The sequence below is a fragment of the Epinephelus moara genome, chromosome 8 (assembly GCF_006386435.1).
Source record: "Epinephelus moara isolate mb chromosome 8, YSFRI_EMoa_1.0, whole genome shotgun sequence".
Classification (NCBI taxonomy): Eukaryota; Metazoa; Chordata; class Actinopteri; order Perciformes; family Serranidae; genus Epinephelus; species Epinephelus moara.
Genome location: NC_065513.1, coordinates 15,347,284 through 15,374,045, shown reverse-complemented (window position 1 = coordinate 15,374,045; position 26,762 = coordinate 15,347,284). Strand labels below are relative to the sequence as shown.

At 43.8% G+C, this 26,762-nt stretch overlaps 1 protein-coding gene across 3 annotated transcripts in view; it reads right to left on the bottom strand.

Moving 5' to 3' along the window:
• Nucleotides 1-26,762, bottom strand: part of LOC126394499 (tetratricopeptide repeat protein 28-like) — a 196,264-nt gene that overhangs the window by 35,631 nt on the left and 133,871 nt on the right. For all 3 annotated transcript variants that reach the window (XM_050051332.1, XM_050051334.1, XM_050051335.1), the window contains one exon: nucleotides 3,134-3,641. In XM_050051332.1, the coding sequence (XP_049907289.1) occupies nucleotides 3,134-3,641 (508 nt within the window). The remainder of the gene's footprint in view (nucleotides 1-3,133; nucleotides 3,642-26,762) is intronic.

Below are 26,762 nucleotides of genomic sequence, written 5' to 3'. Positions count from 1 at the left end.
CACTATCATTACTCTGTCATGGACTGGAAGAACGGCAATGTTGCAACTAATAATGAAACAGGGCGCTCTTGCCATCGTAATGGCAATCACACTACAGATAAGAACACATTTGCTGCATGACATATAGTCACTTCTAATAAAGCTCACGTGTACTGTAAGATCATAAAATGTTCTCACCAGAGCTCCTAATTTATGACATCTAGATCACTTTTAAAATCAGGTGTGTGTTGGTGCTAAGAGCACTCCAGGATATGTGACCATTAGGCTGGTCAAAGGACGACTTCAATTTATGTTTGGCTGATTAACCCCACCCTCTGCTTGCACACTTTTTCACATTAGGTTAAAGAATAATTCATCTGGGAGGAACTATTATGCCTCTTAGTTGTCCATTAGAGTCAGGTTTACTACTGTCTTGATGGCTATCATAAGTCACCCAGCATAGGTTGTAACTGCTGGACTAAATACAGGAGAATTGGCCATACCATTTATCTCCTGGGGTATTGAGTATCCAAAGGGACACCTTTATCCCTAAGGTTCCTTTCATCATTATATTAGCAGACTCTACAAGGTTACCTCACTTTTAATGTCAGTCTAGCAGGATTTGCCTGTAAGACATTGGATTTTTAAAGGGGACAATAATTACATTTTAAGATTCAATCAAAAGATCCTGATCGTATATTTAATTTCCCCCATCTCGTTTTTATTTATCTTCACACTACTTTTCATTTCAAGACGTGATTAAGTCCAACCCAGTGTGAAGGTGAGAGCAGAGCAGATTAATGTGAAAAGATTTCCTGCAAAAACTACACATTTTTTACGGGGGTTATTTATACCCTGACAGTGTACATTACATGTTGGCATTCTATCACCATATAACTTCCTGGGCTCACAAATTACTGTTGGCTTTAACATGCACCATCCTCTTCCCTGGCTCTCATGCAGAAGCCCTGCACTGCACACTACCTTCTGCCTGCATAATCTGCTGGGTACTATTCACTGTAGGACATAATGCAACCCTTAAATAGTATATCTAAAAACAACTTTACATAAAATAGTGATGATATGGTAACATGCTGCTGGTTTCTGCCTCAAAACACCCAGGTCTCACTAACCATAAATATCATTGAAAACAACAGCAAGTAAACAGCTCATTTAAATGAAGACAAACAAAGGACTGTAGCCAGCAGCACAGCGAGCAGGAAATGGAAGCTCTCATACTGTATCCCCAAAACAATAAAAGGGCAGGCAGGACACCTTACACGCTCTCATCTTATTTTCCTCTCATCCCTCCTTTGAGTAGGTTAGGTCAAATGTAGCTAAAATAACTCTCATAAATTCCCATGGTGAAGCAAACAATCAGTAAACACTTCCAGTTTGCAAGATTTCTTACTATCTAACTACCAGATGCTTCCTTATCTCAGAGGATGTGCTGAGATATGGATTCAACACATGAGGGGCCTGTATTTTGTCCTCCACTGAAAGGGTAAAAGAAGAATCTAAAAGGATGTCATACTTTCACAATATACTGTGGATACTGTGAGTGGATTTCCATTAGAGGGGATGAGATGATACCCAGATCCTTGTAAAAGGGATTTAAGTATTTGGGGGAGATCTCACCAATCAATTCTAAAGAGAACTCTTATACCGAAGTCAGTCATGTGTCCCTGGGAGATTCACTCCAGTGATCAATACTTGTACATTAGAATGGACAATGTTGACTGATAGTGCTTCACAACGCATCCAGCAAGGTGCTGCGCTGGCCAATCAATGCATGCAAGTATACATTCCTGGTAGATTACTTTGTATCATGGACAGCATCACTATGCAGATTGTGTCTTGATTGTCAAGAAAGCAGATAAAATTATTGCTGCTATAAAAACTTTCTGGAGTTGTAAAATCCATCTCATATCTCTCTTTGCATCATAAACCACTGTGTAGTGTCTTAGACTGGACCTCCTTGATTTCATCACTGGCCGCTGAAGCAACACACTCACAGTTCTTAACAGAGTACTACTTTTCATCTCGATTATCAAACTCTCCCAATAATGATGCAACAACATTACTGTTTTTTCCTGCCATAGCATTGGATTACGATTCATAATGTATCTTTGAATCCACTAGTAATGATAATTAAATAAATAAAATAATTAATTCCTCAATTCTGAGATAATGACAGTGATTATGGATGTCAGTTTTGTTTTATTTTCCTTTCAATAGCCTGACACCCATTAACTGGTAACTAACATGTTCATTTTTAAGAAAAAACACAAAACAATGTGAAATACAAGAGACTTTTCCTTTTAGTTTGATGCTCCATTGAGTCAATGAGCTTTAGCGCTGCATTTCAAGGCTCAATCCACTTAGAGGTGGTGAATTTTTAATGTTTTGTGTTGTAAATGTCTTGCCTTTTACTTTAGTTTCTGATGGCTTTGCTGACAGATAGGTGGCCACCTGCATTAGCATGCTGAAACATAGTGCCCAGTGCACACCCTCTGGTCTCCCCTGGTAAGTTAGCTTTGGCCACTTTGCACTGTGCACCACCTGGGTCCGGTAGGAGCTTACTAGCTGCACCACTCATTCAGCAATTTCTGCTGGTAACGCCAATGGTGGCAGGATGGCAGTGCTAAGGAAACATGATGGCCACCCTTTGGTCTCCCCTCAGGAAGCCCTGTTGCATAAGGGGTTTTATTTTGAGCCGCAAAACTCCCTTAGCATTGTTAACTATGTTAGCACCAATAGCTGTGCTAACACTGCTAATGGTGCTAACAGAGTAAACAATAAAAACAGTAGTTAACAATGCTGAAAGAGGTTTAGTCACCAGGGCAAAGCAAAATGTTTCCACAGCAACACCACTGGGTCAGGATGGCGTTACCAATGGTTGAGCTGCACCACTGCCTCCCTGCTGACTCAGGTGGTGAGCAGTGCATTAAACTGAGGAGTAGTAAAATTAACCTATAGACTGACATAACTGGTCAAAAACATTCTCTGACAACCCAAAGTGATCTATTGTTATTCAGCACACTGTGTGTTAACATCTAACCATAGAAAGCAAATGATCTACCAGGAACATATGGAAGACTTTGACTTAGCAGCTAATTTATCTCAGAAGTCTTTTAGCATTGTGCATACATACCCAGATTGGAGGAGGCCCTTCCTTCTGCGGCCCTGTCCTTCAAACCCTCAGCTATCGACAGCTGCTGTTCATGGTACTGCTTGGCCCTCTCCAAGTCCTGCATGCAGCGAGCAGCATGACCCAGTCCTGCGTAGGCTCTCATCTCAATGGACTTTTCCTCCAGCTCTTGGGCAAGCTCCAGAACATGAGTATGGTAGGACATAGCCTTGTCAAAGTTGCGGTGGTAGTGGTAGGCACTGCCCAGGTTACTATAGGCCCGAGCTTCCTCTCGTTTATTTTCCAGGGCCTTGGCAATGCCCAGGTGCTGCTCGTGGCATTGGACAGCATTTTCAAAGTCTCCCATGGCGATGTAGACAGCCCCCATGTTTCCCAGCTCGCGAGCCTCAGACAGCTGATCCTTGGACTGCTTGGCCAGCAGGACACACTGCTTGTGGCTGGCTAGGGCGTTCGGATAGTCCCCTATGGCTGTATATACGTGGCCCAAGCTGCTCAGCGCCATCGAAGCAGCCTATGGATAAAGAGAGAGAGAGAGAGAAAGATAGACAGCAAGTAAGTAAAACAGAAAGGTAATAAACTGTAGGCAAGTGAAAAAAAATCTCAAATAGCCCCATTAATTATACCCACATTCCATCAACAGTGAGTAATTTTGTTGCCTTTGCATTGCAGATTTCCCACCCACACTTAAACGTCCCTTTAGCCAGAAGTGCTGTACATCAAATGGAAAAAAGAAAAAGAAAAAAAAAAAAAAAAAATCTAAATTCCCAAATCTCTTAGGAGGCTTACTGCTCAGAGACCAAACAACAAGCAAAACCTGATTTGATTTCGTCTTTGCTTCGCAAGGAGGGGGGTAAAGTGTGATGCAGATCAGCGCAGCGGCAGGCTTGTTTTAAAGCCGTCAGTTTGCCCACTGCAATCACGCTTCATGGCGTGCCACCACCAACGGAACAAAGACACTGCTAATCAGGAGGGAGAGGAGAGGGGTTTTAGCTTCACAGCAGAGCCACGGGGGGCCAACTGGCTGACTGACTAACTGCTGGCAAGACCTTTCAAGCTAAAAACAGAGAGAACAATATTCTGTATATTCTCATCTTCCATTTTCTCAAGCAGTGTCCACCTGTGAAAATAAAAAAATACACTGGCTGCAACTGCAATGGGAGAGGTTTAGCAGTTAAATTGGAAAAGTTTCTCAAAACGCAGTCTTGACCCCCTGTGTGACACATTCACTGCCGGCTTATTAACTGTTTATACAGAGGGTAAACAGCTGGGAATTGGGGTCAGCTGTCTTTGTGCGAGCAGATGTTCAATTAATCATGCAGGGCCAGCTAATAAAGCATCTCCTTCCTGAGGTCCAACTCTGCATCCTCCAGCCAGGAAGAGGGTTGGATGCAGGCCAGCGGAGAGGACAGACATCCTGACAGTGAAGGCCACAGAGCTGCCCATCTTGCCTAGCTTGGAGCCTCAGCAACAGGGGTGACCTGGGTCATCCTGGGGGCAATTAGAGCCAGATAACTAGAAAGTCAAAAGTCAGCTACGGTAAAGGATGGAGCAGTCGATGTAGTTTCAGCTGTGGGATATTTATGAAAGCAGCTTTCCTGGCCATATGTTGCTAACCGGCCACTGACACTTGCATTGGGCTTTAGAGGAGGCAGGAGTGCTGCTATCTTCAATTTGAAATTTACATAGATATTATCTAGCATATACATCAAGATGTAATTTGAAGAAATGTGCCCACAGAGAGCAGAAGATATTTTCACTTTGCTCTAGCGCCACATAATGAAACTCTGAATAAATGAAAAGCAAAGCACATAGTTGAGAAAAAAATCAATACCGCAGAACACACTGAAGACGCTTATAAAGGCGCTTTTTCTTTGAATCGTTCATACGTTCTTTTTCTAAACACACACATACACCCCTCCTACCTATCTTTCCTTCATTTCACATAGCTGCTGATGCCTGGAACCAATTACCTGCTGACATAAGGACTTCCAGCAGTTTGCTCAAGTTTAAAGACTCGACAAGGCATTATACAGGCCCAGGGAGGCAATTACCCTCCGTCACAACTGTTGCTGTTTCATGTTCCCAGATAGCCTATCTAGGGCTGCTCAATTACATGTGCCTTTTGAAGCTTCGCTCCATCTCTCCGACTCAAACTTCCACTTTTCTGAGCCGAAAAACAGAGAGGATTCCTCATCTCTGTCTGTGCAGTGGGAGACACGAGAAGAGAAAGCGAGAAGGGGGGAGCGCAATCTTTCTCCAGTTGAGATGAGTTGCTCTTGTGATCAGTGTCCCTCTAAAGTGAGACTGCAACGCTGCATTTTCTCCTCAGATGGAAGCCAAGATAATGAGGAGCCAGCCTTGCTAGTCACAGAGGATGCACTGTGTTTGGCGCAGGGACAGACACTGGGACCATATCTCTCTCACTTCTGACTGCAGCCCTCTCCCACCACTGCTCATTTTGACTTCCCACCAGTATCGCAAAAATAGGGATTCCGCCTGGGAGCGAAATAATTGCCCGAAATACATAATTTCTGCCAAATTGACTTCATTCTAATTTGATTCCATTTCTTTTCTGCACTTATCTGTCCTCCCTCCCTGTTCTTACCCTCTCTCCCCCACTTCTCTCAATCCATCTGCAGAGTCAGATCTGATTGTGTTTACAGAGTCCAGCCCTTCTCCGGATGTGTGCTGATTTGATTAATCCTAGCGCTATGCTTTATAAACTGTTGATAAACCGCTGGCTCTTATCAGCAAACACATTTTGCACCAAGGGTCTCCTAATGAAAGGTAAACTAGTTCTGCCTGGGAGAGATGGAAAGGGAGAAGGGAGGCAGCAGGGTAAGGCTGAGATGACATGTTAATCAGAAATGCTTGGCTCCAACAACATTATTCCATTTCTTTCCTCTGACAAGGACAGTGGTTTAGGATGCCTTGCTGATTCTCCTCTGTCAGCCTCCTCTACTAAGTATGTTTATATTCTGCAGCACATTAGAGAAATGGCTGCTTGCATAGCACATGCTAGAGGTAATGTATTGTACTTAGCATAATTAGCCCCTTATGTCATGCAGCAGTGCTGCTCTTGATGGCTGGGCTTGGTGCAAGATCTGTTACTCCGAGCCCCTGGTGTGTTTTATTTCTTACCCTGGAACAGCCGAGTCCTGCCCACCACTTCACTGCTGTGTTGAAATATGTGGTTATGCCTCGCCTTGCAGCTGTGTGAATATGCCTTTGAAAATCCTCCTTATTTCACTTTGGACCTCTGAGCTCTGATATACTCCAAACAACCAAGGCTATCATCACAGACTGGCAGAGCTTATGGGACAGGCGGGGTTGTCATGGAGATGTAAATAGTTGGATTAGGGCCTACCAGACCTCGTAGAAGCTCATAAACACGTGTGTGGAATCTCCTTCTGAGTGGACAGAAACAGGCAAACAAAGCAATCGTCCACTGCTCTGACATTAACTACTTTCATAAAAAATACTTGCCCCTGTCTTCTTTTACTACACTTGCTGGCTATACTCCATTAAAGCCACACTTCTCCACTGGCATGGCTTTATATCACCAAGGTACGACTTGAAAACCAGTGTCAGTAAGCTAACAGTTTTACTATGATACACGTAACTACACAAATTATCTGATGGTCACACGGATCATTCCAGAGACCTCAAAATATTTGTGTATCTGATGTAAAGTTGAGAGTGAGACAGACGGAAGAAAAAGTGAGCATCAGAGAGACAGAGAGTCGGAGGTGTGAGGTGTTAAAGAGCTCACAGTTTGCCCTCTGTCCAAACGCCATGTCCTGCAGGAGGGCAGGGCAGCCACTACTTCAGCAAAGTGCTGTTAATGGGATTATATGGGAGAGGAGAGGAGTCACTCTCTCTTGACATGGGAAGATGGAGAACAGGTTTGATTCCATTACTGCAGAGGTGGGAACAACCCCATCTTTCACTGTACCCATACAGATGTTAGGCTGTTAGCTTGGGAAAAAGATTGCTTGCATGGATGCAGACACACACACTAACTGCATTCACAGGAATAAAAAAATAAAAAAATAAAAAAAAATACGCCATATAACGCCAAATTTAAATTAAATGCATGAATGAATTTGAATTAACCCATTAATCGTTTAGAAAATGTCAGAAAATAGTGGGAAAAAATGCCCACTCCAACTTCCCAGAGATGAGAGGTTGACATCTTCAAATTGCCTGTTTAGTCTGACAAACTGTCAACAGCCCCAAATAGATTCATTTCTCACGCGTATGACACAAAAATAGCAGCAAACCTTCATTTTAAGAGGCTGGAACAAGTAAATGTTTGTCATTTTTTCCCCTGATAATTGCCTTAAACAATAATTCACATACAACATCAGTTATCCAAATTGTTTTCTGTCAATAGATTAATTAATTCATCAACAGTTTCCGGACCAAAACTGATCAAATATAACCCAGGGAAAATATTTGTGTCCAAAAGCTGTATGTATTGAGTGCAGGCTGATATTTAATGACAGGGTTGAGCATCAGAGAAACAAACAAGCCTCTGTGATACCAATCATTTCAAAAAGATGACTCATGTGACTAAAAAACACTCCAGCCTTCCATTGAAACGGTACACACACACACACACACACACACACACACACACACACACACACATACAAACAGCTGTCTAATTAAAAGGCAGTGCAGAGGGAAGGTGAGGAGGACCATGCACCAGTGTTTCCCTTAACGAGCTGGGCTCCAGCAGCAACAGGAACTGGCTGGCAGGGAACAGAACCGCACACACTGGAGGCAGCGGGCTGGGCTGTGGTGGGGATGGGGGGGGGGGGAATGGTGGGAGAAGAAGGGGGGGCAGATAAAAGGCTATGGGAGAGATTGTGTTTGAAGGATGAGAAGAGAGAATGCTGGAGACATCCCCAGAGCGAGGATGTCTTTAGATCTGAATTCACCTGCAGAGATGCATTTTGACAAAAAAGGAAACATCTCAACTGTAATAAACTCAGAGACGGAACAGACCAGTCAGAGAGGCTCTCAAAGAAGCTTGAAAGATGTTTTCCGAAGGTGCGTGTTCCTGTCTGTGTGCATGTGCAAAGAAACATGTATGTGCATGTGTGCATAAATGAGAGAGAAAAGGGGGGTAGAGAGGAGGCATGCTGGTGATGTCGGCGTACAAGCTGGGGGCGGGGGATGGATATGATAAAAATATTCAGCTGGTTTTATGGGTGTATGCTCCATTCTCTTCTCTCGCTCGGTGTTTGCACACAGATATTGATCCTATGGGAGGAACCATTAGATCAGCCAAATGACTGCCTCTCTGCCATATCAAAGCCTTCTGCTTTTTTAACCAGGCAAATGTGGTGCTCTGCCAAGTGAGGGCAGGTACAGCTGTACCTGATTGCTCTCTTTCATACATACACTCACAGGCATGCACGGACACACACACATGCACACAGAGGGATTCGGCGGTCCACTGCGGTTGATAAGCCCGACACGGGCCAAGTTGAATTCAACTTTGCTTCCTGTGGAGCCAAATTACAGAGCTCCAACTTTTTATTTTTCCAAGTTTTAAAATGATATGATAAAAAATCATATCTCAGTTGTTTCCAGAATCACAAATCAACACAAAACAGGAAGTGTACCTTATTTTGGAAAGCCTACTTATAAAAAGGCTCTGCTAATTTGCTTCAGAAGAAAACAAGCACAGATATCATACCTTACCTGGCTGTTAACCAATTTCTCTAATCAATCATCAGGGCTAATCAGATCTATTAACAGTGATGAGATACGAGTGGAGCCACTTGTTTCTCCACAACCTGCGTGACCTCCAGCTTGTAGATAAATGACGCCAGAGGGCCTGTAGCTTGATAATTCCTTTAGCCTTCACAGGACATGTTCACAAAGGATTGATTGTCACTAAAGGTCAAGCTACGGGTAAGGGCACTCGTGACAGCTACTACCGTACACTGTGTGTCAGACTGTCTGCCGCTCAAACAGTCACACACTCACACATCCACACATACTGTAAACTCAGGAAGAAGCACATAAACACACTAACACCCATGCAGCATAACATGGCATGAAGAAAAAGACACAGAAAAGCTGCAGTGAAGGCAATGCTCATGCTAGTAAAAATCAGATTTTTTTTTGTTGGTGTCTGAGCTGTGGGTAGCCTGTGCAGTAGTGCCAGGCAAATGGTGGATCATTTGTGGTTACTCCAGAGACCCAGTATACATTCACTCACACATCCACAGAGACACAAAGTAATACACAAATGTATCCCAGAGCTTTGTGGCTTCTGTGCGTGTACGTGTGTGTGTGTGTGTGTGTGTGTGTGTGTGTGTGTGTGTGTCTGTGTGTGGACACATTTTTGCATCTGCGTGTATTTGTGCTTCTCTGCTCTAGTATGTGCTCGTGTGTTTGTTTGAGGCTATATTGTGAGAGTTGGTGGCAAACAGGCAGCTGAGAGGAAGAAACACGAGAGGCACCGAATAAAATTGGATCTGACAGTCTCCATTGGTGTTAGTGGAAAATTTGACTGTTCCCTTCAAGTGGTGTGGGGGTTTGATATTTCAGGCTCCCTCTCTCTGACAATACGCTAGACAAAACAAGGTTTACAGAAATGGCCAAATGTTAAGTGAGGAAAAGAGAGGGAGGGAAAGAGGGAGGCACTGTAACTGAGCCGGAGCTTGGCTCCACCTTTCCAGCCCCCACAGCCCCCACAGCCCCTATCTCAGTCCCAGCGCCTGTCCCTTGTGACAGGATGTCAGCATTGTTCATGTGCGCAAACAGCCCTCCTGCCTTCTGATATAAACACATGAATCTTAAGTCTGGTTGAGAAGGAAATTGAAGAGGTGGCACACCGGGAAAGCGGGGCACTGTGAATGAATCTTAATGTACTCTAAATCAGAGCAAAGCCTTGAAGGGCTGCACGGGGCTGCTGTTTATTTCTGTACTAAAGTCAAATCTCCACGGGCGTAGCTGTGTGATGCCTGCTGGTGCAGGGAATCAATTCTTGAGAGACCTTGTGGTGACAGAAGGGGAAATCACAGTGGTGTTTGAAAGTCATTCCAGGAGGGGTTTGAGGTAAACATCAAGGTTTGCCACTTTGCAAGGCCTCAAGCTAGGGACAAAGCAGAGAGATGCATAATGCTGTGAAGTGTGGATAACTCCTTCTTTAAGCACTAATAGAGGTTAGGAGCAGTTAAAGTGACGCTGCTGAGGGTGATCAAAATAGATCCAGACCACGCTACCTGTTGGCAGCAGAAACCCTTTGAGCCACAGAAAAAAAATATATAGATCTCAATGTCTATCCATTATACGCTAATTAGCTGTTGTTATGGTTTCCTGCTGGGTCTGAGGACACGGTGCCAAATATAGCATAGCTTGCAGGCCCCCACTTGCATCTGAGAGCTTTCAGCAGGAAGCCAGGCAGTCAATCCAAGGACGCAAGAGTCCAGGGTTATTCAAGGGCGTTTTGGAGGCCCAGTGATGGGAGGCGCTGTCCTTGTCAGCCCACACAACTGGACAAATCAGGCCTGACACATAGGACTACACACAGTCCAACCCTTTTCAGTGGTACACGAAAAATTCCATTTCTTAAGTGGCAGAGGAGAGGAGAGGAGAGGAGAAGAGAGATAAGAGAACACAGGTTAAGGTCTGAGGACCCAGATCAATATGAGCTGGCCAGAACTGTTGCCTGCAGCAGCCTGACACAATGAAAGAAATGAAGAGTGACAACCAAATGTCCAGACTCTCAGCACCTCAGCCTTCTCTTTGAGAAAGGAGACAGAGCTTTTGTGCCGCTCTCTTCTAATCCATCTGCAACAGCAAGTAACTCACGCCTAATGGATTTAGACCAAATCAGATTTCTGTGAAATAGAAGGATGCATGGCTGCTTTCAGCTCCTTTGTTTTTAAGTGTGCTTTTTGGTTGTGATATGAAAAGGTGAGCTTCACAAAATGACTGCGAATGTTGAAAAGGGTAAAGAGAAAGAATTGGTATAGGATAATTGGCTGACTCTACTGTACATATCATATACCTTTGTCACCTTAGTTCTTTACATATCTAAGAAAAGTCTAAAACATCTACAGGCAGTCAGTGTGTGTCTTGATTTGGAGTAGTGTAAGCACTTGCTTTTATTTAGCAGTTTTTTCATGTGTTAGGCATCAACAAGAAGTCCTGCTTCATCTGCATTGATTGAGTTGTGCATCTACAAATTAGATAGTAATTTCAAACAATCCTGTCTTTTTTGTCAGTATTCTATTCATAAAGGCGGCATTATGAAATAATGTTTGAAACCAAACTTATGCCCAGCAAGCTGTCAAGCTAGTGAGTGTTTGATTTAATAATGTCACTGTTTAGTGAGGCTGAGATTTAAATGGCTAATATTTTTATTTACATGCATTTTAGAGTCACTGTGTTTTATTAAATGCCAACTGTTGTGGATCATCTGTGAATTTTCTCAAGATCTGTTGTGGTTGTTGCTAGCGAGCTGATAGCCTTTCACCTGGTTAGCTGCATATGCCATGAAAAACACAAAACAAACATGACAGTTGGAATGGTGATAGGATCATTTCAAGCAGAAAGGTGTTTTATCTTTGAGAGGAGAGTGAGCTGATAGTGTTTGCATACAATGAAAACATTGATTTATTTCACTGTTGAGTTCATAGCCAACCAAGGTTAACATTGCAACTTGGGTAAAGATTAAAAATATCCGTGTTAACACTGATACAGGTGACACAGAGAAACAGCCAGTAATTATACTGGGCTTTTTGCTGACATATTTAAACCTAATTAACATCAGTGCATAATATGTTTGATTATGCATTTAGTTAGTGTCAGTAATTTTGAATGTTGAGGAAATGGAATTGACTATCTGAAGTAAAAGTTGACCAAAGGAGTAAAATTGTGCAGGTCACTTTATTCTTTCCCAGATTGGCAGCAAAATTGTTCCCCTGTCAGGTCTGAGGTCATACTAACTGTGCCACTGTATTGACTTATGTAAGGCTGAAAATGTCACCTTTTAAGTGTCACTCTTACAGACATAATGACAAATGTATGGTTAGGTAGGTTGTGGGGTGTAGTTGAACTAACATGTAATGGTGACTCCTACAGTGCAAGGTGTGAAAACTTTAAGGCCCTTTACCCTCATTTGAAAACACACATCAGATATATTTAGTGTAATGCTGGATGTGCAAGTTATTCCAAACTCCTCACCACTGTCAGTCTGTGAGTCTCCATCACCATCATCAGACACTCTGCCTCATTGCAGCCCATTGCAGCGATCGGCCACCGCATTAATGTTAAGCCAGGCAGAAAACAGCGATCCAAGCAGCAGACCTTCCACCTCTCAAATACTGAAAACATGGACAGAAACATTCCTGTGCAACAAATTCCACAGGAAAAACATTCTGTAACCATAGATGGCAAAAGACCTTGGCCAGTGGAGCGACATCAGATGGTACGAGCACTTGTACATGAAATAAAAAGGTATGAGGCCAACCGAATTCGCTCAGAGTATCTCACTATGATTCGCAATCTCATCTCAAAGATCTTCGCTGATATGACAGCAGATGGGTCACTTTTAGGTGGAGGTTATACACCACCTTTGTATCAAGTGAAAAACCCCATCCAGAATGTGAACCATGACTGAAGCTTTACACAGCACCTAGCCCCTAGATGCAGTTCTACATACATGAGGGGCCAACCAGCACTTATAGATATACTATATTTTAGCCAGACCTCCCTCCAGAGGAAACTAATGAGTGTGGAGCAGAACTGCCAAAGGCTGGCAGAGATTTACAGACAGGAGGGTGCAGATGGAGCTGAAAGAGAAGAGGTCAAAAATCTAATGGAGATCACGTTCTGTCTACAACACCGTCATATAAATGTACTTCCACCACTCCGACACCGAGGATAGGAGAGGCAAAAAGCCTTTCTTTTCACTCAAAGGGGCATATGCTCATTTTGAGGAGGTTTAAGAGGTAAAACAAGAGCCTACCTCACAGGACTCTTTTCAAAAGGTAAAACACAAAATACCTTACATGACTATTTAAGAGGGAAAACATGAGCTTATCTCAGAGGACTGTTTAACAGTTGTGTTTTTTTACAGTGGTAGTTTTTATGTTGACACTGCCCTTTTAGATAAGTTGTTTGGTTAATACCTTTTCTAGGCTGTTAATTGCTTATTTTGCATGATTTCCATAATAATTTAGCAGATGTAGCCCAGAAAGCACAATTCTAATGTCAATCACACTGATGACTGCCATTTTAGATCATTTAAAATGCTAAATTAAGTTTGCATCATCTCAATTATGCCTATTTACATTATTTAAAGTGCAGATCAACCTATTTCCACCTCTTTCATGGCAATGTCGGGTCAACAGTGGTGAAACAGAGGTGATGCTGCCTTCCTGGATCCTTGTTAACTTATTAAATTGGTGACTGCCACAGAAGGCTACAGTTTCTCTGTGGCTTTGCTTTAACTGTGTGTTAGAAAAAGTCATGAGTGAACTGGACAAATGAACAGCTTGACTGTTAAGAGACACCCATGGAGAAAGCCTTTGTACTGTACATGAGAGAAAGAAACCAAATCTGGACAACATAAAAGATACTTAAAGCTACACCAATTGTTGATTTTTATATTGACAATAGATCAAATGACGTGAAAGATGTCGCTCATGGTGACAGAGAACTATGCAGCTCTACAAACCATTGTAGCCTCTTTTAGCTCACTGTAATTGTTTCTTGGCCCACAGATTCTGATCCCATTAATGCTGTTTACAGCAGCAGCAGGCAGCTGTTGTCAACCAAAAAGCTGTGGAAGCCTACTGTTTGCTGCGAGGACAAATAAAGCTGGCAAATGGAGAAGAAACTGGGAAGCAAAACACCCCTCATCTGCACACACTGCGATGATACACAGCTGGTTAAATATCTGCAAAGTTTCCCTGCTTCCCCTCACTGGTTCCTGTAAAGCAGGATAGGTCTTAATTCAGTGTCAAAATCTTAAAAAAACAAAAGCAGCATGTGTATACATGCAGTGGGCTATACTTTCAGGAGCTAGCAAACCCCACACTTGTCAAAGTTTGATTGCGGTTTTAGAACAGGGAAGACACATAAATCTCCTTTCAACCTTTCCAGGTATCGAGTATCATTAAAACACCCTGCCCCAGCCTGAAAATGAAGAAAATCAGAAAGGGTCGCATGAGAGTTGACAGAGCACAGCCGTGATGTTGTCAGACACTTGTTGTAGCTGGCCAGTTCTACGCTGGTGTAGTGCTGTTAGCATAGAGGGCTACTGACGGTGTCTATTAATTAATAATGTTAAACAACCATAAAATAAAAATCTGTCTATTCTTGAGTGTATGAAAGAAATTGTTTTGAAAAGAAAATTAACCTGCCTTACAATTCAGTCCCATCTGAATTGTAAGGCAGGTTAATTTTTTTTTGAAAATCTGTGAAGTGAAAGGGAGCTGAACTCCGCCCCCTCGTGTGCGCTCTGCACCATGCAGTCGCCATTTTGAGACTTCAGGAGAGCCCTGTTTCTTGTCTGCTTTGATGGCAAACCACCGTACAAGGATCCACCAACAAGACAACTGATGGTCAGGAGACTTTGAAGTCTTGGGTTGCACTGTGAACCTTCCTGATTCTGCTTGAGTGGTAGGATGGACTTGCACCACACCGCTCCTCTGCACGTCCCACTCCACTGTACTCCATTTAAAAAAATGTTCAATACATGTCATCAAACTAAGCCTTCTGTGTTGGTCACATTAATTATCCATTCTGCTCCAGCAGTCGAACCTTGTTGTTGGTCCAGCATTTAACTGAATATTGCAATTTGTATTCGACCTATTGAACAGTGTGTTAAACTATGATTAGCCAGTCTGTGTTTGAGGGGCGGGACTCAGCAAAGGGTCAATTGGCAGGTGTTTGCTAACACATTCATCATTAAAAGCAATTGATATGTCAGATGTTGTGTTTTCAGCTTCTTCCTCTGCCCTGAACATGCCAAAAAAGGTTTCACTGTTTCAAGTGAGTGGCTGGACTTCTTCACCTTTTACTTGACTGATGAAAGTTGAAGGTGATCAAACAAGGAAGTCATAGTCTGTGTGAGGGAACAATATACAACTACTGTACAAATATGTTGTAATGTTCTGCATGCTGATTACAGCCCTGTTGACAACTTAAGGTATACTTCATGTAATGTAAGACCCACCAGGTGCTGCTCAATGTTTTCATCAATAAAAAGGAACATTGACATCTACTGAAAAAACAAAACAAAAAACATATCCTAACCCCCATCAACACAACCTCCCATATCTCACCTGTAAGTTAAATAGCCAGCTCAATCATGCTTTATACTGACTCTTGTCATCATGCTCTGAAGTGTTGAGCGAATAAATCTGCAATGACATGCAGCTGAGAAAGCGAAAGGACCTCTACCTCCAGCCTTGCACACAAACCATTTAAATCCCTTCCTCCCTCTGTGCTTTTATTCCCCAAATGTAATTACAAGCCTGGTGAGGGTGGCTACTGTGGCTTGGGAATCCTGCAGAACACAGCATCAACACCAGCACTTGGTGGGATCAAAAGACAGGGCTGTCCCTCCAAAGCACCTCCGCACCTCACTGCTCCATAGACTGTGGCTCCTCCAAGCTACACCAGACTAACCCTGTGCTTTCAGCACCACTGGGTCCTTCGCTCTAACCCCAGGCGGACAGAACTGGTCCCACTGATAAAAGACCAGAAAGAGGATCTCACCACTGGGCTGCTTTATGACATACATAAACACATTATGTACATATGCACACATACACATACACACGTGCACACACTACCTCCCACTGTGACAGAGATTTAAGACCATGAGGATGGTAAGCTCCCTTAGTGCAGCATGATGGAAAGCAAATCCCAGGAACATTCCTTTCCATGTCCCATGTAAGACACATCTGGCTCTGGGNGGGGGGGGGGGGGGGGGGCTGCGTCCCTATATTAGATGTGTGTGTGTCTGTGTGCGTAAAGGCAGACGGATCAAAACTAGAATCGCCTAATTAGTTTCCTTAAGTCCAAAATTTCCCAGGACGGCACAGCAGAGCTCCACTGATGCTATTCATTTGCAGGTAATATGGACTACAGAGAAGCACACAGATAGAAAGATAAAGTTGACGGCAGATGAGGGATCAAGGGCGTGCCAGGTAGTAGTGTGGGGTGTGGTGGGAAGGGACGATCAGGAAATAATCGTTGCTTTTAAGGCATGTTTTCCGGGAGATGCTGGGCCACCTGCCAGTGATGCCTCCAGCTGCGAGCACACGCCACGGGACTCTGATTGACAGGGAGGGTAAATAGTTGCTAGCAGGGGCCCTGATTGTATCTCTCGCCTCTGGCAGAATAGAAGCCAGAGTGGAAGGGTGATTGGCTTTTGTTACAGCCCTTCAGCCACAAATTAAGTTGGCATCTCAGCCGAGCCACCCGAGATGCACATTGCTTAGAGCTGCTTTCTGCTCCTACAAACCGCCCTGTGCCCAGAAGAATCTGTCTCTCTGTCTCTGCTACTTTAACAAAAGCCTTCTGAGGAACACATCGTAATGGATAAAGATACGTGGAGGGAAAAGGGGTGTTCAGACGGCAGAGCTGGAAAGAGAGAGAACAGAGAGGGAATATGTTTACCAAACACTCTGCAGGGACTGTATTGGAATTTGAGGACCTGATTTTTCTGGAATGCATGTTGTGTTCAGGTCACGCAATGTAAGAAGGGGGATCAGCCAGCGTAGGAGGAATACTTGGCTCTGCTAACCTCTCCATCGCTGAGGACAAGCCGAAGCTAAAAGAAGGTGCTCCGGGTGGTGGGGAAACTTTGTATGCTGAGCAAGGTACTGAAGAGTGTCAGCTGACTCAAAGCAGACACATAAGCACCAATCGAACTCTACTTCCACCAGTCAAGTCAAGAATGATAGGAAAAACACCAGTGTGGCTTCAAACAAAGTGGATTTCTGTCTGTGTTAGATTGGCCTCTTCACACTGGAGTGATGGAGCAATCACAGGCCACTTTTGCGCTGCCAATAAGTGAGAGGATGCAGGCTTCATAGCCGTAACATATGCCTAACTGCTGCTCAACAAAGGCGAGCGGCCTAGTTTAGAGGACCTAAGAAAAAGGGAGCAAAGAAAGGGGCGGAAATGAGAAAGGAAGGGTGGGAAGGAGGAGGGGGTTAGAAGTACAGCTGAGCCAACACCAACAACTATTACATGACTCATCCCACATCTGCAGCCGTGAATGGCTCGGGCCTACACTAAGGTGGACTGTAACCAGAGCCTAGCTGAGCAGTAAAGCCAATGGACACACTGCTGAGTACACTGGAGACTAAATGAGACTCTTTACATAACACTTCCTGTATATTGCAATACTCTTATACCTGTCCAATACAGCTCTGACAATGTCCTCTTTTAAATTTGCTTCTCCTTGTAATAAATCATGTAAATTTGGGTGCTACACAAAGCCAACCTGGTTTAATGACATACTGACCTAGACACAGAATCCTATGTGTGCACTCTCCTCTGTTCAGTATCTGCCTGCAAGTACCTGAGTGTGTATATAGTATGCAATAAACAAGCGGAGTACACACTAGAGACAAGCCCATACAAAACTCATCATCTCCGAGAACGTGAGATTCCGACACAGCCCGGATAACAACCGTTAAAGCGATTTTTCTCTTGTGCATCTCTTCAGAGCTGCAGGCGTACATGTGCAAACACACAAACTGCACACACATACAAAGACAACACTGAAAAGGTCCCTTTTGTCTGCTCAACACTGATGAAAAGCTACCCACTGCGAACTTCAATCACATTCGAAAATGAGTTGGAGACGTGCTGTAACCCCGACAGTGTCATTAAGCCTGTCAGTCAGTCCCCTGGAGGGCGGGGAGGGGGAAACTGCCATCGGCCTTCTTCAATGTGCCGTGTAGCCCGGAACTAGACCCGGAGGTACTAAGAGCCCCTCCTGAGCTGGATCTATGTCTGACAGTAGCATAATGAAGCTATATGATTATAAATTCTGCTCTGTATGTCCATAAACCCCCAAATGTCAAACATCCAGACAAAGGAATCATGCATATTCTAATGGTGTTCAGGGTAGATGATAACAAACACTATCATGTGAGAAATGATAGCTGAAATCCCATCATATATGTTCCCACGCATTAGAACCCATGTGGTGCACACACAGCCACGCACACACACACACACACACACACACACACGGACAGACACAAACAATACATAGAGCAAGATAAGCCTCCGCATGCTGTCAGAGGCTGGTGTGTGATTGGCCTCTGTGGAGCTACTGCTTCTCTCATCATTAACTCTTCAGAGGATCACACTACTCTAATCACGCTAAGCCTCTCTGAATGGCGATGAAGTCAAAAACGTGCCCATGCACATATTCACAGATGCCCAACTCATTACACACACACACACACACACACACACACACACACACACACACACACACACACACACACAAAACGGCAAACACTTTTTCATAACCACAACCACAATAGATAATAGACACAAGCAGCTGTGTGCAGTCAGTAGAGGCACACTGTATGAACCAATTATGGCCATTTTGCAGGAAGATTATAAAACTGAGATTCATTTCTATAGTTAAGGGTGTATTTTCCACTGAGTTTGGGCAACCCAGTTGCCAGTATAAATGTTAGCAATGTACAATTCTGCACACCACAGATATGTAGCATTTGTACAAACAGTATTATATCGTGAATATGTGTTTACATGTCTTTACGTTTCAACAATGCTGCAGTTACCATGTGGTTATATTTAGGCACAAAAACTACATGGTTATGGTTGGGAAAAGATCATTTTTTGGCTTAAAATACCTGATTTTGGTGGCACAATTGCTGCTCGTAAAGCCGCCTATGTCTAGCTAAAAGACACCCAGTTTTGTTGTTTGTTTGTCTCTAACAGTAGTCTGCAGCTTGGCAGCCATCTTGTCTACTGTAGATGGTGCCATCCACCATCTCTTCCATCTCCCAATAACAAAGTCAGCTTATATTCATGTAACCAGAACTATGTCACTTTTGAAACATTGATATGATATGTGAAAAGTGGAAACATAACATATACATGGCTTGCAGAAACTTACATTGCCAACATTTTCTTCTGCCAACTGGGCTGGTTTGGGAAATACATGTGCACCTCACTTGTCTCCTCTGACACTTATCACCTTTAATTATTACCATGTTCTCATAGCAGTGAGTTTTATAAGCAGCACTGAGTATCGTCCACACTTTTAAACCTTGTATGGTTTTCACGAAACTGGGCTGTCTATGCCGTAGAAAGACATAAATTCTTTTGAAATTGGTACCTAACCGCCACTACTACCTGACCAGAGAAAACAGAGAAAAAGGGCTGTGGTATTCGCTTTTGCTCAAGTGGTAGGAAACCTATAACTATCATGATGGACTGAGCTACACTGGTCAATAAATGCTTCCACTAGTGGGTGACGTAATGCAAGGTTGGTTTTGGCTGGCTAGTGTGAAAACAATATGGCTGCCAGCTGGTATATAACAATCTCATATTACAGTTAAATGGTAAGCTAAAATACATTTTTGAAAATATTTGAAGTGAGAATTAGGCAAAAGAATCTTAATATTATTAATTTTAACGTTTGATTTCAGTCTCCGTTTTCACAATACAGGAAAAACCTCTTGTTCACAAACTCTCATGTTACAGCCAAACAGTGCACTAAAATATGTTTGTGAAAACATTTCAGGCAAGGAATGGACAATACAGTTATCCTGGTTTACATCTGATCAGCAATGCTTTGTTTTACCATTTGATCTGAGTTTGGTGTTAGTTTAAGAGCGAAAGGGGTGGTGCTCTCTCTCTCTGTCATTCTCATTCTGATTTTATACTCTGTATGTGGTGGCGGCGGGTGTACAAAAATGAGGAAGTAAAAATATGTAGTTCCAGCAACAACCCGAGAGCCAGCAAACATCCCAAATGAGCAGGGAGATCTGGGCACTGGTAAGTTGGAGAGAGGTTTACCACAGTTCTACTACCCACATTTTTATGATACAAATCTGGCTGAAACTTGGCAAAGTATCCCTTTTAGGTCTGCTTTTATTTAGAATTAATATTCTCCTAAAATTATGCAAGAATTGAACGTCAGTATACACAGTGGTCATTGTAGTATAAGATGAAAATACATTATGTGTCATAGTATATGTCAAGCGTCAGGTGTAGTTTAAGGGAAGTAAACTAAATTTTCAGTTGGGTTAGTGCATTCATTATGCGGTAATTTACACAGCATTTCTATTTATTATGAAACCAAAACCTATGCCCTTGCCCATAATCACTAAACAACAATAATCTCATTAGTTTAAGTCGGCAATTTTCTTTGTGTGGGTGTGTGGGTGTGTGGGTGTGGGTGGGTGTGCGCGTGTGCAGGGGGCACCAACATGAGATGGCCACACCTTGCCACAAGCTAAAGCCAATGGCTCCAATTAAATTAGCTGACAGCACCAACAATAGCTACTAACTTTTCAAAATTGAGTCTGGCTACAATAAAATACCAGAGCAGTCTTTACCTCTGGGCCCTCTACTAAATATTTTACAACCCTGATTCCACTCGGTCCCTTTCTCTATTTAAGACAGAACATTCAAGAGCATTTTCTGAGGTTGATGTGTAGCCAGCTAAGGTCTGTCTCGGCTGTTATTTAGAGACCATACTGTGTACGCTGCAAGGTCAAGTATAAGCAGAACCCGTAGGCCTCCATCCCCTCCTAAGATGGAGTACTTTCATTTCACTCACTTGGGGCCTCGTATTTTCTCTCCATTTTATTGCTTTCTCTGAGCGCTTTCCACAAAGACACATTCCACCTCCTCATACAGACACAGGGCTCCCGTCCAAGAAAGAGTGGGGAAGGTCTGGATACTGTGCCACAGGGACAAGAATGCTGACACTGCTGTAACTCGGGACAAAAGCTAAAGATGAGAGTGGAGAGAGACAGAGTGAGAAAGAGAAAGAGAGCAAGTCTCACTGTATAGGAGTTGTTAGGAGGCTTGAGCCGAGCCAAACTGAGGAGCTATAATCCCCATCTTTGGCGTGATGTCAGGGAGTCTTGCAGAAGACCATTTCCTCACTCTGCAAAAATGCTGTCTCCTACATCCCAGTGTGTGCCGCAGCTATATATAATGCAAACATCAAACGCCTGTAACTGCACTGACCTCTCTCTCCCTGGGAGACCCCTTGTTCCCTCGTAATACAGAAACCATTCCCCAAACACACACACACTCTGGCTAAATCTCCACTGCACCATCTGAATTTCACCTTATCTCTAAGGACAAGCTCATCTCTATTTTACAGATGAGCGAGTAGTGAGGACTTATCTGGTTCCTATCTTTGACTTCACTCTTCAAGGATCTGAGAAGGAAAGAGGTGGGTCATTTCTTCACAATGCATCCTGTTTCAGAAACAGGAGAACAGGGAGGGAGAACAAAATAAACTCACTATGATAATGAACTCACAGTAGCTCCTTTCTGTGTCATTGTGTTGAGTGTTTTGAATGTGAATATCTCATGTATGTGAACAGGACTCAGGATACAAAGCCAACCCACTGCACATAGCCTACATCTCAGGAATGATGCACACATTGCTGATTTGTCCATTCAATCATTTATGCCCCAAAATATGCTTATTTTGGGGCAGTCTGGCTCACAGAATGTAGACTGTTGGTATAAGCCTGTCACTGGCTGCCTATTTCAGATTGTAACACATTTCCTGCATGTCACTATTTCCAAAATCCCTGTCACTATGTGAAACTAGTCTCACATAGCCAGCCCTATCCCAACACTCTGTTGTAGTGCTGTGCGTGAAACAACAACCAAACAACCAAGAGTGTTTTTTCCCTTAGTACAGAATTATGACGGGTTCAGCCAGAGTGCTGGCAATGCAAGACTATCTATATTTGTCTAGACAACGTCAAAAGTAGGGCTGACATCAAGCGGCAACGTCCAGGGCTGAAAAAAAGGAGGCCAAAGCAGAAGTGCAGTTCCTTGAATGGGCACTTGAGGCTGGCTCCAAAACAGAAACATTGTATCTATTTCATACAGTTGGTTTGTTGATATGCTATTGTCCAGCCAAATTCTCATTGGTCAGATAATCGCTGGTGTTACTTTCATAAGAGGTTGTAATTCCGACAAAGCGTTTTTTTCCCCAAGCTGAAAGCAGCAGAAAATGCTCAGCTGGGAGTGCTAGAGTGCCTTGGAGGCACAGCATTTATTCAGCTGAGAAACTTTGGCTGCGTCTGGTTACTATGATATGGAATATCCGGGGAAGTAAAAATGTCAGCACAAGGTAGAGTACTTGTTTTGGCCCTTACTCTGGGTGAAGGGAAGGCTGAGGTACACAGGGAGAGAGAACAGACCTGCACCTCTATGTGGCCAGCAGTATTATTGTCTGCTCCATTAATTCTCTCCTCTGTTGCTGTTGTTGTTGTTGTTGTTGTTGTTTAGCACTTGTACATAATGTGATGGTTGGTCTTTGTGGTATTTTTTTCCACCCCTCCTCCACTGCAATAGGACAGCTGAGGTGACAGAAATGAGTGCAGCATTTTACCCAAAGTTAAACATTTTTCAACTTGCGGCAGCCAGAGAATAATTGCAACCATGCAGCACTCTGTGCAGATTAGACGTTCAGCACCCAATCAAGCTGCTGGAAACAAAAATGCTCTGATGGACACACAACACTACCAGGTAGAGTGCACTCAGTGCGCTGTGGCTGATTTAGTTCATCTAGAAATAATGTGCAGACTTCTCTTCCAGGTCAACCAATTGATTGGTTGAGGAGTAGAAGAGTAGTTAGAATCTTTAGTTGACCAGGATTTTCTTTGATTGAGTACAGCCACAGGCACAAGCCAGAGAAAGAAAAATCCATTCATCTCTTTAAGGTATAATTTGTGAAAGTTAACACAACAGTCACAAGCTCAGGTAACATGGTTCCACCTTTGCTTACTCCTTAAAACAGAAGGATAGAAAGAAGTAAGAAGACAGCCAAGAGGGCATTAAATGTGGCCTCTTCTACAACCCTCATCTTTATTCAGTGTTTTGTTTCAGGTCCCTGGACCCGTTTTGTCTTTTATCTGTTTGGAGGTCTGTGGTTCTATTAGGAGACTGAGCACTCCTGATCTGTCGAGCTCTGGCTGACTTGAGTAGGTATTTGGCTATATGCATAAATCGACAATCATTCCCACAGTCGCACTGACTAATCAGGGCCAGTAATTGCTCCAATGAGTGAAAACAGGTTTGGGCAGGGCCATTTGCCCAGAGGAGATTGTTGGTCTACATCACTGGCTGTGCCTAACCTCTGACCTCAACTCCTAATCACCAATTAGCATGCAGCCTTTTCTGCATATTGACATAAGGTAAAGGGTATCAGCTCTGAATGCCTATTAAACAGGCTGAAAACAAACAAAACTACAACATCAACAGAATCCTAAGTTAAATGTCTGCTCCAGAGGACATCTCCTGCTTTCTAAATGCAAATGTACACAAATCTTTTGATGCGAGCCAGCGTGTCGGCTGAGGGCAGTAGTGGAGGGAGTTGCCTTGGATTTGTAGCTCTCCCTTGTCACAACAATATCTTTTTACCACAGAGCTGCTGACATGATTCATGAGCCAGAGGACTTGATGTGGTGTTGGTGTGCAGGCCAGATGAAATCCCCTCAGTCCACTAATATAGGTTTCTGTGTTGGGGTGTGCTTTACAAGTTACTGTAGCTAAGGAGCCATTTCACACTGCTGAGCTAGAAATAGGTCTTACTGTAGCTAAATCAACCCAGTCCACCCCTCCCCTACCCTTGTCACTGGAGACAGTACTACAAAGTACACACATAATTCTACACACACGTTCAATAAACACATACACACATTCCCTTTCTGCCTCTCTCCCTTTTCCTTCTTTCCCTTCATAACTACCTTCAGTAGCTCTCCCTCTCTCCTTCCACCCCCCCTCCTCCTTTTTCCAAGTACCTCTCTTTCCCTTGCTCCTTCTCCTTCATTAAAATGGACTTCCTAAAGCCTCCATTCGTCTTGCTGACAGCTCCACTATCGATCGGGCTGGAGAAAGGGATGCAGTTCCAGAGCTTTAAATGGCTCTCTGGCCAGCCTGGATGAGGGCTGGGCTGGACTGAGGCTGGAGGGGAGGAGGAAGAGGGAGTGCCAGGTTTAGCCGGGAGGTCTGCCCCAGAGTCTGGACTCTGATGCCTTTTTGGTCACCGGTGAATAACACCTAGATTTCCATGATGGAAGGGATCAGAATCAAGAAATGACTCACCAACTCTGCAATAAGGATGATGCTGATGAGATCAGATAATGAATTAATCACGAGGGTTGGAAGCCAGCACATTAGCCAGCCTCTTCAGGCTACTTGCAGGCTCTTCTAAAAGTGAGAACTATTATGGGACTACTCAAAAGCCTGGGAAGAGGTGGAGGTGGGAGTGTTTCACTTGGCTACACTGACACGCAATTCATTTCAATCAAAGTCGTGTGAACCAACGTTCCGCTGGCTGACGCCTTTAATCGGGTGCCGTCCCTTATCTTCAGCCATTATCTAGGGAAGATGAGTTGGCATATTCCGTCTTCATTCCCCTCTCCGCCTTACATCAAACCCCTCTGCCAAGATTAATGATCGGACTTTTGATTTTCCTAATGATTGAAATCTCTATGGCGTACTCAGTGTCCTGTGGTGCAGAGGAAACCCTAAGGAGCCTGTTGGACTCCCTCCTCCCTCTGATGAGCACTATCTATGTGCCTGTTGGTTGTCATCTATAATCATATAGTGCACCGCAGCAGCGGATCAGAGAGCGAAGGAGTCTCCTGCGACCATGTCACTGTTTATTTGTTATCTAATCTGTCCCTCTGTATTGCCCTTGATTGGAGCAGCCTGGGAGAAAAAGATAGACAAGGTGTAATATTCAAGACAAATTACTCAACTTCCCAACTGTGAGCAGTTCAATCTACACAAGACACTGCAGTGTTTAGATTAGGGTCTTGTTAGAGTAGCATTAGTGGCAGGGCTTGTGATGCTTGTGTATTGACGCTTTGATCAGTAAATGTGGGAGTCCATACAGCATTCGGCTTTGTGGAGCCAATTTAAAAAGCCAAGCCCCTCGATGGCAAAGAATCCTGTAACAGTGGATTGTGTCTGCTCTTTCTGAATGCCACTCTCTCACACAATATGGTGACATGGTCTGAGATTCTGTAAAATGGAGAGGAAATAAAACAAACAAGGACAGAGAGAAGAAAAATTAGATGAAGAGAGGTGGCAAAAGGGGTGTGGGGAAGTGGTGAGATGGAAGAGAAGTAAAGAAAGGAAGCGGAGGTGATGTGGAAGGGCGGAGGGAAGGAGAAATGGAGCATGGGGCACCAAGGAAGGAGAGAGGGAGGAGGTAGCAGAGAGGCAGAGAGCAGTAGTCGATATAACGGCAGTCATTCATCTCTCTGACAGCCTTCCAAATGCTCCACTGGGGGAGACACAAAGCTGCGTCACCTCGAATGCAGCAAATGCACAGTGAGTACACACGCGCTTGCATACATGTGCATACACACACAAAGGAATTAAGTGTTTATGAAGCTTGATTTTACCGTGTATGTGCACACAGCTCCATGTTCTGGGTCAACGGTATGTTGCGGGACATGGCAAGTCAGTATACACACCATTACACTGCAACCCGTACAAGCACAAATCATAGCCACAGGCGTCAGTTACACATTTACACACGTTCATGCATGCTTTCTCTCACTCACACGCAGACATAGAAGCATATCTGCTGATTTGTTTTAAACTGATGCACATGTGCTGCAACAATCAAATCAAGGGCAGTAAATCTCAAGGGCAGCTCTAGCAAATGTTTAAGGTGGAAAACAACCATCTCAAATTTTACACACATTTTATAATCCTGCATTCTTCTAAAAAATGAGCAAACACAGAAATGTTCCAAGACAAACACGTACATGAATGGGACATGACACATTCACGTGTCATTGGAATATGGGAACACAGATGTGTGCTCCCATTAATAGACACACATACACACACATCCTTGTTTCCCACTTCTGGTCATGGCCCATTGGCTGATGCCTGCCGTCCATCTCTCATGATTCATGGCTAAGCGAGCTGCTGTAGAGCAGTTCTAAACCACTGGGCCGAGGAGAGCCTGTGTGTCATTAAGGCACAGCGGGCTGGACATACTGTTAGAGCCGCTGCACCACTGCCAGCACTGTGCCTCAGTCTAGCACACCAGGTGGTGAAGAAGCAGCTACTTTTGTCTCATAGTGGTTTTACTAGAAAAGTAATATCAACAGTTAAGTCATAAACTACCTTGCCCTGTGACGTGTGCACAGCGAGCAAGAGAAGTGTTGCCTTTTATTTCGCCGGACACCATTCCCCCTCCTGCCCCGACCCAGCATTTCAGCCAAATTAGCCCCTCTAATCATCTCTAAATCCTCCGTCTTCATCAGCAAAGCAGTGGAGGTTAAAGAAAGGAGACAGGGGTACCAAGTTCCCCCCTCTGCCATCCTCTATTAGTACGAGCCCAGAGAAAGGCAATGGAGGCACACGT